Source organism: Cetorhinus maximus, chromosome 17 (genome assembly GCF_964194155.1).
Source record: "Cetorhinus maximus chromosome 17, sCetMax3.hap1.1, whole genome shotgun sequence".
NCBI lineage: Eukaryota > Metazoa > Chordata > Chondrichthyes > Lamniformes > Cetorhinidae > Cetorhinus > Cetorhinus maximus.
This window is the reverse complement of record NC_135895.1, coordinates 37,775,803-37,787,666: the sequence shown is the minus strand read 5'-3', so window position 1 is coordinate 37,787,666 and position 11,864 is coordinate 37,775,803. Positions and strand designations below refer to the sequence as shown.

The 11,864-nt window shown below is 43.0% G+C and overlaps 1 protein-coding gene across 7 annotated transcripts in view; it reads left to right on the top strand.

Annotated features, from left to right (window-relative positions):
• The first annotated feature begins 247 nt into the window (after positions 1-247).
• The window catches only part of toe1 (target of EGR1, exonuclease), a 31,234-nt gene continuing 19,617 nt past the window's right edge, over positions 248-11,864 (top strand). Inside the window, exons 1-4 of one of the 7 annotated variants that reach the window (XM_078561009.1) lie at positions 248-270; positions 1,180-1,357; positions 1,442-1,482; positions 11,421-11,517. In XM_078561009.1, the coding sequence (XP_078417135.1) occupies positions 1,247-1,357; positions 1,442-1,482; positions 11,421-11,517 (249 nt within the window). In that variant the 5' untranslated portion in view covers positions 248-270; positions 1,180-1,246. Of the gene's footprint in view, positions 673-1,179; positions 1,358-1,441; positions 1,483-3,172; positions 3,344-11,420; positions 11,518-11,864 lie in introns of those variants that run through there. The other 6 variants (XM_078561007.1, XM_078561008.1, XM_078561012.1 and 3 more) reach the window with 6 other exon arrangements.

The following is an 11,864-nucleotide window of genomic DNA, read 5'->3' as shown; positions in this document are numbered from 1 at the left end:
CAAAGGCGCCATCACTAAAGAAGGACCTGCGTAGGACTATCTACCTGGTCGCCTGTAAAATATCACTGAAGACTGTCACTTAAACATTTGCCAGGGTAAAAGCACAGGTGTTCTCGGCAATTTTCCGCCCTTAAACTAAGGGTGTTAATTTTATCCCCGAGTTTAAAGCTGCAGGAAGTTCCCCCACCCCCCCGCTCGGAGGAGTTGTGGCTGCTCCAGTTCTCATCCTGGCTCGACTTGCCGCAGAGAAGGACCCGCGGCTCTGGGAAGGTGGGTTAATGGCGACGGTGTGCACAGTACCTGAATCCAGCTTCCTCCGGTGTTTCTCTTATTGCAGCGATACCGCGTTAACTCTGTAAATCGGAGGAGTGAGACTTTAAATAAATAGCCACTGGGAAGAAAGAGATGGATTGAGTGAAAGACCGGGAGGGGGAAGTGAGGCAGGAAAACCTAAATCAGAGAGAAGTGAGGGGTTTTGACTCTTATGCAATTCCCCTGAACTTCTCCATGCTTCAGGCAACGTTTCTATGATGTGCCTTCTGTATGGCGTCTTTTTTCTCAGAACTGCATAAAGGTCTTCCTTTGGGGAGATAGGTCTGATTTCTTAAAATTATTTTCTGGGTCACAGAGAAATTTTAGCTGCAAACGAAGGAAGCCAGTGCAACAATCTGGGTAAACCAGCTTTTATTTTACACTTTGAGATGAGTATTTTGAATTTATACCGGCAGGTGTCGAGCAGAGGCCAGACACCTAAAGCACTCGTCGCCACCCTAAATTACTCTTCACCACTGGCATAGCTGTGATATCCTGCCTAGGGAATAAGTCTCAGGATTATTTACAAATGTCAGCTAAAGAAGAGCTAATTCTGCTACTATTAATGTTGATTTTAAAAGAATATAGTAAGACTGTAATACTTTGGTGAGCAAAGTTGGAACAGCTTACAATGGCATTTAAATTACCTGTAATTATAATTTAAGGTTTCCATTGATTCTGTCATGACAAGAAAATAATGTTTTATAAGTTTATGATGAATAAGCAATATAATTAGCTAAAGAGGAAGGTAAGATTTTATTGAAAGAAAATATTTTAGTGCAGACATATAGTGCCATTGTAAAAAGATATGCCAATAGTGCAAGAAGTTCTCCAATTATCTTATTTAAACGTCACTTTTTTTTTCAGACTGTGAATGAGATGAAGTGGATTTAAGAAATACAAATTATTTTGCATTGACAAGAATTTGGTGAAGATGTCCTTTATGAAAGTGCCTGTCGTCGATGTCCACATTGACAATTTTAAGGAGATTTGGCCATCTATACTGCTTGCAGTAAGGACAGCGAATTTCATAGCTCTTGATACTGTGAGTGCAGCATTTGTTATCCCTTAATTTTTTTAAAGTCATTTTAAAATTATGAACGTTTATATTTGATTGCTCTACTCGTAGGAACTGAGTGGACTTGGGACACGAAAAGCTTTGCTGGCACAGTGAGTAGAAACTTGAGTTGTAGTTAAAGGATTATTTCAGTTGAAATAGAGTATTTCAACTCTCTATTCAGTTGAGTGATATTATTACAGTATTACGATAACAGTCGTGACCTTTCAAATAATGCTGTCATTACCCCTCTTCTCAGAAATGCAGCCCTTAACCCTCCAGTCCTTGCAAACTATGGTCCCAACTCCAACCTTCCTTTCCTCTCCAAAGTCCTTGAATGTGTTGTCACCTCCCAAATCCGTTCCTGTCTTTCCTGGAACTCCAAGTTTGAATCCCTCTAATCAGGTTTCTGCCACTGCCACAGTACCGAAGTCACAAATGACATCCTAAGTTATTGTCACAAGAGTAAATTTTCTCTTCTCAACTCGTCTGCAGCCTTTGACACAGTTGACCGTACAATCCTCCAATGCATCTTCGCTGTCATCCAGCTGGGTGGGGCTCCTCTCACCCAGTTCCTTTCTCTGGCTATGATTAGATAGATAAGAATCACTTGCAGTGGCTTCTCTTCCTACTCCCACACCATTACCTCAGCATGCCTCAAGGATCAATCTTTGGCCCCCTCCTATTCGTCATCTACATGATGCCTCTTGGCAACATCATCCAAAGGCACAGTGTTAGCTTTCACAAGCTCGCTGACAACACCCATTGTAGTTCACCACCATCTCTCTCAACTCCTCCAATGATGCTAAATTATCTGACTGCTTATCCAACTTCCAGTGCTGGATGAGCAGAAATTTCCTCCAATTAAATATTGGTAAGACTGAAACCAATGTTTTTAGTCCCTACTCAAACTTCATTCCTTAACTTACTGACTCCATCCCTCTTCCTGGCAAAGGTCTGAGATTAAGCCTGGCTGATTTCAATCATGGTGTCACATTTGATCCTGAGGTGAGCTTCCAATTTCTTATTCATGCCATCTCTAAGACTACCAATTTCCACCTCTGTAACATTGCTCAGCACCTCTGTCTCAGCTCAACTGCTGCTTAAAACCTCATCCATGCCTTTGTTACCTCTGGATATAACTATTTCAGTGTGCTCCTAGCTTTTCTCCAGATTCTACCATCTGTAAACTTGAGGCCATCCAAAACTCAGCTGTCCATATTTTAATTGGCAGTAATTCCCATTCCCTATCACTCCTGTACTTGCTGACCTACATTGGTTCCCGGTCAAGCAACATCTTGATTTTAAAATTGTCATCCTTATTTTCATATCGTTCCATGGCCTTGTCCCTACCTATCTCAAATCTCCTCCAACCCCACAACCCTCTGAGATATCTGCCCTCCTCTAATTCTGGCCTCTTGAGCATTTACAGTCCTAATTGCTTCACCATTGGTAGCCAGGCCTTCAGGTGTCTAGGCCCAGAGGTCTGGAATTCCCTCCTTGTACCTCTCTGCTTCTCTAACTCGCTTTCCACCTTTAAGACACTTCTTAAAGCCTCCCTCTTTGATCAAGTTTTTGGTCATCTAACCTAATATTTCCTTTGTGGTGTGGTGTTATATTTTGTTTTATAATGCTCCTGTGAAGGACTTTGGGACTATTTTTTTACATTTAAAGTTGCTAATTAACTATAAGTTGTTGTTGGCTTCTATCTGTATTTTAAAGAAATAAATATCATTGGCTCAAAAGGAGTTTAGATGATCCAGTCTTAGTTTTTTGCTCTGTGACTTTTTTATTCCGTTGCAGATAACTTGCAGATTTTTCCTTTCTCTCCCTCTCCTTGGGAGATACTGTCCTTTGCTTACTGCGAACCCATAATGGCATGGTGAAGATAAGGAGCTCAGCGAATCAGGAATCACAAGTATAGATCTTCATCCAACAACTCAGTGCTTGCCCATTAGGATATCTACAGCACTAGTAAATTTTCCTAAAATGTATATTTACTCGTATTTTCCTAAAAGCCTTGACATTGAAAGCAGGTACTCATGAGTTTTGAAAATCTTGAACAGTGAATTCTCATGGTAACTGTAGATATGAACATATGAAATAAGAGCAAAAGTAGGCCATTCGGCCCCTCGAGCCTGCTCCGCCATTCAATACGATCATGACTGATCTCATTTTGGCCTCAACTCCAATTTTCCGCCCTCTCCCTCAATAAGATCATGGCTGGTCTGTTTGTGTCTCAAGTTCTACACTCCCATCTACCCCCAACAACCTTTGATTCTCTTGCCTATCAAGAATCTATCTATCTCTGCCTTAAAAATATTCAGTGACCCCGCTTCCACTGCCTTCTGAGACAGAGTTCCAAAGTCTCTCAACCTCAGAGAAAAAGTTCTGCTTATCTCTGTTGTATAAAGGTGACCCCTAATTTTAAAACAGTGCCCCCTAGTTCTGGAGAGGAAACATCCTTTCCATATCCACGTTGTCAAGACCATTCAGGATCTTATATCCTTGAATCAAGTCACCCCTCAATCTTCTAAACTCCAATGGAAACAAGCCCAATCTGTCCAACCTATCCTCATACAACAACCCGCTCATTCCAGGTATCAATCTAGTAAACCGCCTCCAATGCATTGACATCCTTCCTTAAATGAGGAGACCAAAACTGCACACAGTATTCAAGGTGCGGTCTCACTGATGCCCTGTATAACTGAAGCATAACGTCCTTATTTTTATGCTCAATTCCTCTGGTAATAAAGGATAGCATTCCATTAGCTTTCTTGATTACGTGCTGTACCTGCATACTAACTTTTTGAGACTCATGCACGAGAACACCTAGGTGATTGTGATTCCCTCTATCCCTTTGCAACTCTGAATTCTGCAGTCATTCTCCATTTAAGTAATACACTGCTTTTTTGTTCTTCCTGCCAAAGTGCACAGCTTCACATTTTCCCACAATAAACTCCATTTGCCAGATCTTTGCTCACTCACTCAACCTATCTATATCCATCTGCAACCTCCTCATGTCCTCTTCACAACGTACTTTCCCACCTATCTTTGTGTTGTCTGCAAATTTAGTTACCCATGCCTTCGTTCCCCTCATTTAAGTCATTGATGTAAATTGTAAAGTGTTGAGGCCCCAGCACAGACCCGCTGTGGGACCTCACTAGTTACATCCTGCCAATCAGACAAAGGCCCATTTATGCATACTCTGTTTTCTGACAGCCAGCCAATCCTCCATCCACGCTAATATGTTACCCCCTACACCATGAGCTTTTATTTTCTGCAATAACCTTTGATGTGGCACCTTACCAAGTGCCTACTGGAAATCTAAATACATCAAGTCTACAAGCTCCCCTTTATCCACAGCACATGTTAATCAAAGAACTCTAATAAATTGGTTAAACATGATTTCCCTTTCACAAAACCATGTTGACTCTTCCTAATTATCATGCGTTTCTCCAAGTGCCCAGCTATAACCTCTTTCATGATCGACTCGAACATCTTCCCCACAACAGACATTGAGCTAACTGGCTTATAGTTTCCTGTTTTCTTCCTCCCTTCTTGAATAGAGGGGTTATATTTGCTACTTTTCAGTCTGATGGAACAGGTTGGGGGAGAGTCCTTCTCCCACTTTCAAGGTGTAGTTTTCTTCTTATTCATTCATGGGATCTGGGCATCATTGGCTAGGCCAGCATTTATTGCCCATTCCTAATTGCCCTTGAGAAGTTGGAGTTGTGCTGCCTCCTTGAGCTGCTGCAGTCCATGTGTTGTAGGAACACCCACAGTGCTGTTGGGAAGGGAGTTCCAGGATTTTGACTCAGAGACAGTGAAGGAAAGGCGATATAGTCCCAAGTCAGGATGGTCTATGGCTTGAGGGAAACTTGCAGGTGGTGGTGTTCCCATGCATCTGCTCCTTCTAGGTGGTAGAGGTCACAGGTCTGGATGGTGCTGTTGAAGGAGCCTTGGTGATTTGCTGTAGTGCATCTTGTAGATGGTACACATTGCTGCCACTGTTCATCAGTGGTGGAGGAAGTGAATGTTTACGGTAGTGGGTCGACTACCAATCAAATGGGTTGCTTCGTCCTGGATGGTGTTGAGCTTCTTGAGTGTTGCTGGAACTGCACTCATCCAGGCAAGTGGAGAGTATTCCATCACACTTCTGATTTGTCCCTTGTAGATGGTGGACAGGCTTTGGGTAGTCAGGAGGTGAGTTACTATCTGCAGAATTGTAGCCACAGTATTTATATGGCTGGTGCAGTTCAGTTTCTGGTCAATGGATGTTGATAGTGGGGGATTCAGTGATGGTAATGCCATTGAATTTCAAGGGGCAATGGTTAGATTCTCTCTTGTTGGAGATGGTCATTGCCTGCCACTTGTGCGGCGTGAATATTACTTGCCACTTATCGGCCCAGCCTGAATGTTGTTGAGGTCTTGTTGCATGTGGACGTGGACTGCTTCAGTATCTGAGGAGTCGTGAATGGTGCTAAATATTGTGCAATTGTCAACAAACATCCCCAGTTCCGAGCTTATGTTGGAGGGAACATCACTGAAGAGGCAGCTGCAGATGGTTAGGTCTAGGACACTACCCTGAAGAACTCCTGCAGCGATGTCCCAGGACTGAAATGATTGCACTACAACCAGCACAACCATCTATGTTTGTGCTAGGTATGACTCCAACCAGTGGACAGTTTTCCCCTATTCCCTTCAGTTTTGCTAGGGCTCCTTGATGCCACTTGGTCAAATGCTGTCTTGATGTCAAGGGCAGTCATTTTCCCCTCATCTCTGGAGTTCAGCTCCTTTGTCTACATTTGGACCAAGGCTGTAATAAGGGCAGGAGCTGAGTGACCCTGGCAAAACCCAAATTGAGTGTCAGTGAGCAGGTTATTGCTAAGCAAGTGCCGCTTGAAAGCACTGCCAACGACACTTACCATCACTTTACTGGTGATCAAGAGTAGACTGATGGGATGGTAATTGGCCAGGTTGGATTTGTCCTGCCTTATGTGGACAGGACATACCTGGGCAATTTTCCACATTGCTGGGTAGATGCCAGTGTTGTAGCTGTACTAGAACAGCTTGGCTAGGGGCATGGCTAGTTCTGAAGCACAAGTCTTCAGTACTATTGCCAGAATGTTGTCAGGGCCCATAGCCTTTGCAGTATTCAGTGCCTTCAGCCGTTTCTTGATATCATGTGGAGTAAATCAAATTGGCTGAAGACTGGCACCTGTGGTGCTGGGGGCCTCAGGAGGAGGCAGAGATGGATTATCCACTTGGCATTTCTAGCTGAAGATGGCTGCAAATGCTTCAGCTTTGACTTTTTCACTGGTGTACTGAGCATCCCCATCATGAGGATGGGGATATTTCTGGAGCCTCTTCCTCCTGTTAATTGCTCAATTGTCCACCACCATTCACGACTGGATATGGCAGGACTGCAGAGCTTAGATCTGATCCGTTGGTTGTGCGATCACTTAGCTCTGTTTGTTGCATGCTCCTTCTGCTGTTGGCATGCAAGTAGTCCTGTGTTGTAGCCTCACCAGGCTGAAACCTCATTTTTAGGTATGCCTGGTACTGCTCCTGGCATGCCCTCCTACACTCTTCATTGAACCATGGTTGATCCCCCTGGCTTGATGGTAATGGAGAATATGCTGGGCCGTGAGGTTAGAGATTGTGGTTGAATACAATTCTGCTGATGGCAAGCAGCTCCTCACGGATGCCCAGTTTTGAGTTGCTAGATCTGTTTGAAATCTATCTCATTTAGCTCACTGGTAGTGTCATACAACACAATTGAGGGTAATCTCAATGTGAAGATGGGACTTCACCTCCACAAGGACTGTGCAGTGGTCACTCCTACCAGTACTGTCATGGGCAGATGCATCTGCGACAGGTAAATTGGTGAGGACGCTGTCAGGTAGGTTTTTCCTTCTTGTTAGTTCTCTCATCACCTGCCGAAGACCCAGTCTAACAGCTATGTCCTTTGGAACTGCTCAGTCGGTAATGGTGCTAACCAGCCACTCTTCGTGATGCATGTTGAAGTCCCCCACCCAATGTACATTTTGTACCCTTCCTACAGTCAGTGCTTCCTCCAAGTGATGTTCAATATGGAGGAGTACTGATTCATCAGCTGAGGGAGAACAGTACGTGGTAACCAGCAGGAGGTTTCATTAGCCATATTTGATCCGATGCCATGAAATTTTATGGGGCCCAGACTTGATGTTGAGGCCCCCAGGACAACTCCCTCCTGACTGCATACTTCTGGTGGGTCTGTCCTGCCAGTGGGTTAGGACATACCCAGGGATCGTGATGGTGTGTCAGGGACATTGTCTATTAAGCATGATTATATCAGGCTGTTACTTGACTAGTCTGTGGTACAGCTCGCCCAATTTTGGCATGGAGGACTTTGCAAGGTTGGTAGGGCTGGGTCTGCCATTGTCGTTTCTGGTGCCTAGGTCAGTGTCAGGAGGTCTGTCTGGTTTCATTTGGACTTCATAGCCATTTGATGCAACTGAGTGGCTTGCTAGGGCATTTAAGAGTCAACCACCACATTTCTGTGGGTCTGGAGTCACATGTAGGCCAGACCAGGTAAGGATGGCAAATTTCCTTCCCTAAAGGACATTAGTGAACCAGATGGCTTCATGGTCACCATTACACTAGCTTTTAACTCCAAATTTATTAATTGAATTTAAATTCCACCAGCTGCCAAGGTGGGATTTGAATCCATGTCCCCAGAGCATTAGACTGGGCCTCTGGATTACTAGTCCAGTGACATTACTACTATGCCACTGCCTCCCCTTGTTTAACCTTGGCCGTGTGGTTGTCTTGTTGCTGGTTCAATGGTTTTCCAGATGGTGTTTCTGATCAGAATAGCTTCTGCTGTTGTTTTTAAAAAGGAACTGGTAACAAACATGGCTGCCTTAACCATGTGACCTGTGACAAGTCCAAAGTCGTCCTTCCAAAAAAAGGAGATGGTTTGGGCTGATACACATCCTATGTTGTAGCCTTTCACTCTTACCAGGGTTTTTGTAATTGAAGTCCCATTCCATTTAAATTACCCTATTGAATGCCTTTCAGGAAAAGATGTCTCTATGGCCCATGGTGAAGTAGAAAGACAAGTCAGCTGATATGTGATGGTCCTTTTTGTTCACAGTCCATACTTAACAAAGGGGCTTGTGAATTTCACAGCTGGCTGTGATTGTCTGTATTTTAATTAGGTATTTGCTTGAGTTTCAGGTCTGTCTGGAACTGATGTTGCCAAAGTCCATGATATGGTGCCAGCCATCCTCAAAGCTGTTTTGTCCATTTTTAAAATATAGCTTAAAAATTTGTAATATCTTCATGCGTGTACTGGGCATGACACACTGCTCCTTTTGCTGGGTCAAAATCCTGGACCTGCCTCCCGAACAACCTGGTGGGTGTACCTACAATAAATGGACTGCAATGATTTAAGAAAGTGGCTTGCAACCACTTTTTCCAGGGCAATTAGGGATGACAATAAATGCTGGCCTTGCCAGCAACGCTTGCAAATTAAAATGAGTGGGGAGGTCACAGTATTGGTTAACGAAACAATCAGCTTTGAAGATGAATGATATGCTAGAAGGTTCATCAAATGAGGCCACGTGGGTTGAACTGAGAAACAAGGGACAATCTCACTACCAGGAGTATGCTATAGACCCCAGAAAGTCATAGGAAGACAGAGCAAATACATAGACAAATTGCTGAAGTGCAGAAATTATATGACAGTAGGGGATTTCAACTACCCTAATATTAACTGGGATAAAATAAGTGTAAAAGCTAGTGTATAGCAGGTACAGAATTTTCAATGCATTCAGGAGAACTTTTTCAGCCAGTACATAGCAGGTCCAACCAGAGTAAGGGCAGTCCTGGACTTATCACCCCCTGGTCAGGGGTAGGCAAGAATGTTGAGGTTAATTTCAGATCAGCCATAATCTTATTGAATGGCAGAGTAGGTTTGAGAGGGTGAGTGGCCTACTCCTGCTAATTCCTGTATTTGTATTTTTAGGAAATGAACCTGGGCAGGTGAAAGGGGCTCTTTGGGGGAGGGCATTTTGGTGATAGTGATCATTATTCAGATGGATTTAGTGTGGTTAAAAAGGATAAAGTTCCAGAGTAAAACTTCTAAATTACGGAAGGAACAATTTTGCTAAGATGAGATGCGATTTGACAAAAGTGGACTGGAAATAGCTACTTGAAGATAAACCAATGACTGAGCAATGGGAGGCACTTGAGAAAATAGAGAGGATTCAGAGCAAAGAAAAGGGTGGGATTCTCAAATCTAAAACCCCACCCCTCCCAAATGCCAAAGATGACACGGTAGAATAAGGTAAAAAGGGACGCTTATGTCAGATACTGAGATCTGCATACTGTAGGAAGCCTACAGGATTATAGAAAGTGCAGGGGTGAAATTTTTAAAAATTAGGAAGACAGAGGATATAAAAAATCTTGGAACTAAAATCAAGGAAAGCCCAAAGATGCTTCAGAAATACATTAACAAGAGGATAATTAAAGAAAGAGTAGAGCCTGTTAGAGATCAAAAAGGTAACCTGTGTGTGGGGAGGACTTGGTTATGGTTCTTAATGAATACTTTGTGTGTTGTTTTCACGAGGGGGTGGTGCAGACATTGTAAGTGAGGAGGAGTGTGAAATATTGGATGGGGTAAGCACAGGTGACAAAGGACATATCTGTATCATGATGTCTGTAGCATCATGAAAATTGGATAAAGCACTAAGCCTAGATGTAATAGGAACATAGGAGTAGGCCATTTGGCCCCTCGAGCATGCTCCACCATTCAATTTGATCATGGCTGATCTACTTTAATGCCATTTTCTCACATTATCCCCAAAGCCCTTGATATCTTCAGTATCAAGAAACTTATCAATCTCCTGCCTAGAACATACTCAATGACTGAATCTCCATAGCCTGCTGAGAATGCCAAAGATCTGCCACCCTCTGACCAAAGAAATTCCTGCTCATTTCAGTTCTAAATGGCCTACCTCTTATTCTGAGACTATGCCCTCTAGTTCTAGACCCCCGCCAGCCAGGGGAAACATCTTTCCTGTTTCTACCCTGTCGACCCCTGTAAGAATTTTATACACTTCAATGAGATCACCTCTCAAAAACTCTGGAGAATGCAGGCCCAGTTTCCTCAATCTATCTGCCAAGATTGGAGAATTTTAGCTATAAGGAAAGATTGGATAGGCTGGGGTTGTTTTCTTTGAAACCGAGGAGGCTGAGTAGAGATTTAAGAGTTTACAAATTTGAGGGGCCTAGATGGAGTGGACAGGAAGGAGCTATTTCCCTTAGAGAGGTCAATAACAAGGGGCATAGATTGCAAGTGATGGAGGATTAGAGGGAGTTAAGTCTTTTCACCCAGAGGGTGGTTGGGGTATTGTATTTGCAGTCTAAAAGAGTAATAGAGGCAGAAACTCTCGTCGCATTAAAAGAAAAATTCTTGCAATACCATAGCCTACAGGGTTATGGATCAAGAGCTGGAAAGTGGAATTAGGCTGGATAGCTCTTTTTCAGTTAGTACAGAGATGATGTGCTGCGAGTCCTTCCGAGCCATAAATTTCACTAGAATAAGCTTACTTTCAAATATTTATGCCAGTGTGAAGTTTCTTGCTTTTCACAGTTTCTGCTTTGTCTTAGACACTTGAGGCAAATATGCACGAGTGTTAATTGTATACAAGTGGGGGGGGCACTCATTGGAAGGTTGTAGAGTTAGGAGCTATACATTTGAAATGTTTCACTTTGTGAATAGATCTAAAACAGAGTGAAGATTTGACTTCTGACAGCTAGTTAGTGAGGAGCCCAGAAGTTTAACAGTGAGGACAAAGACAACTGTTCTGAGAGCTAACTTTGTCAGTAATAGTAAGCAGACACGCATTCTTAAAGTGAACTTCTTTGGCTGATTTCTCTACTGAGCAAAATGACAAGTTAAGGAGAGAATTACCTTTTCCTTCCTTTTCCTCCTGCTGTCATAGATGACATAACTGTTTCTAATGGCTGAATAATTCTTGCTTTCTTGGATGTCTAACAGGTCAATTGAAGACCGATACAAAGCAATTTGCCAAGCTGCCAGAACTCGTTCTGTTCTATCTCTTGGGATAGCAAGTTTCAAAGAGCTATTAGACAAAGTAAGAGCCTTTAAAAAGAAATTCCATTTAATCCCTTGTGCTCTTCAGAAAATTCCTCTGAAACATTATTTTCTAATGATTTGCCTGCATTTAACTTATGCTGACAAGTTGGTTGGTCTGAGCCTTTCAGTTCCTCAGGGCTATCACTTAATCCCTTTAGATGAAGTCACCAGAGGCACACTTGACCATATGATGTAATCCATCTAGGCAACTGTACTTTATCCTTTTCATCCTCCTGTACTATTCCTTGACCTTTTTTTTTGAAGGTGTGAAAGTGATCTGGTTGCTGAATGGAGCCTGGCTGTTTAGCTGGCTGCTAGATTGACTAATAAGTGACAATTTCGTGT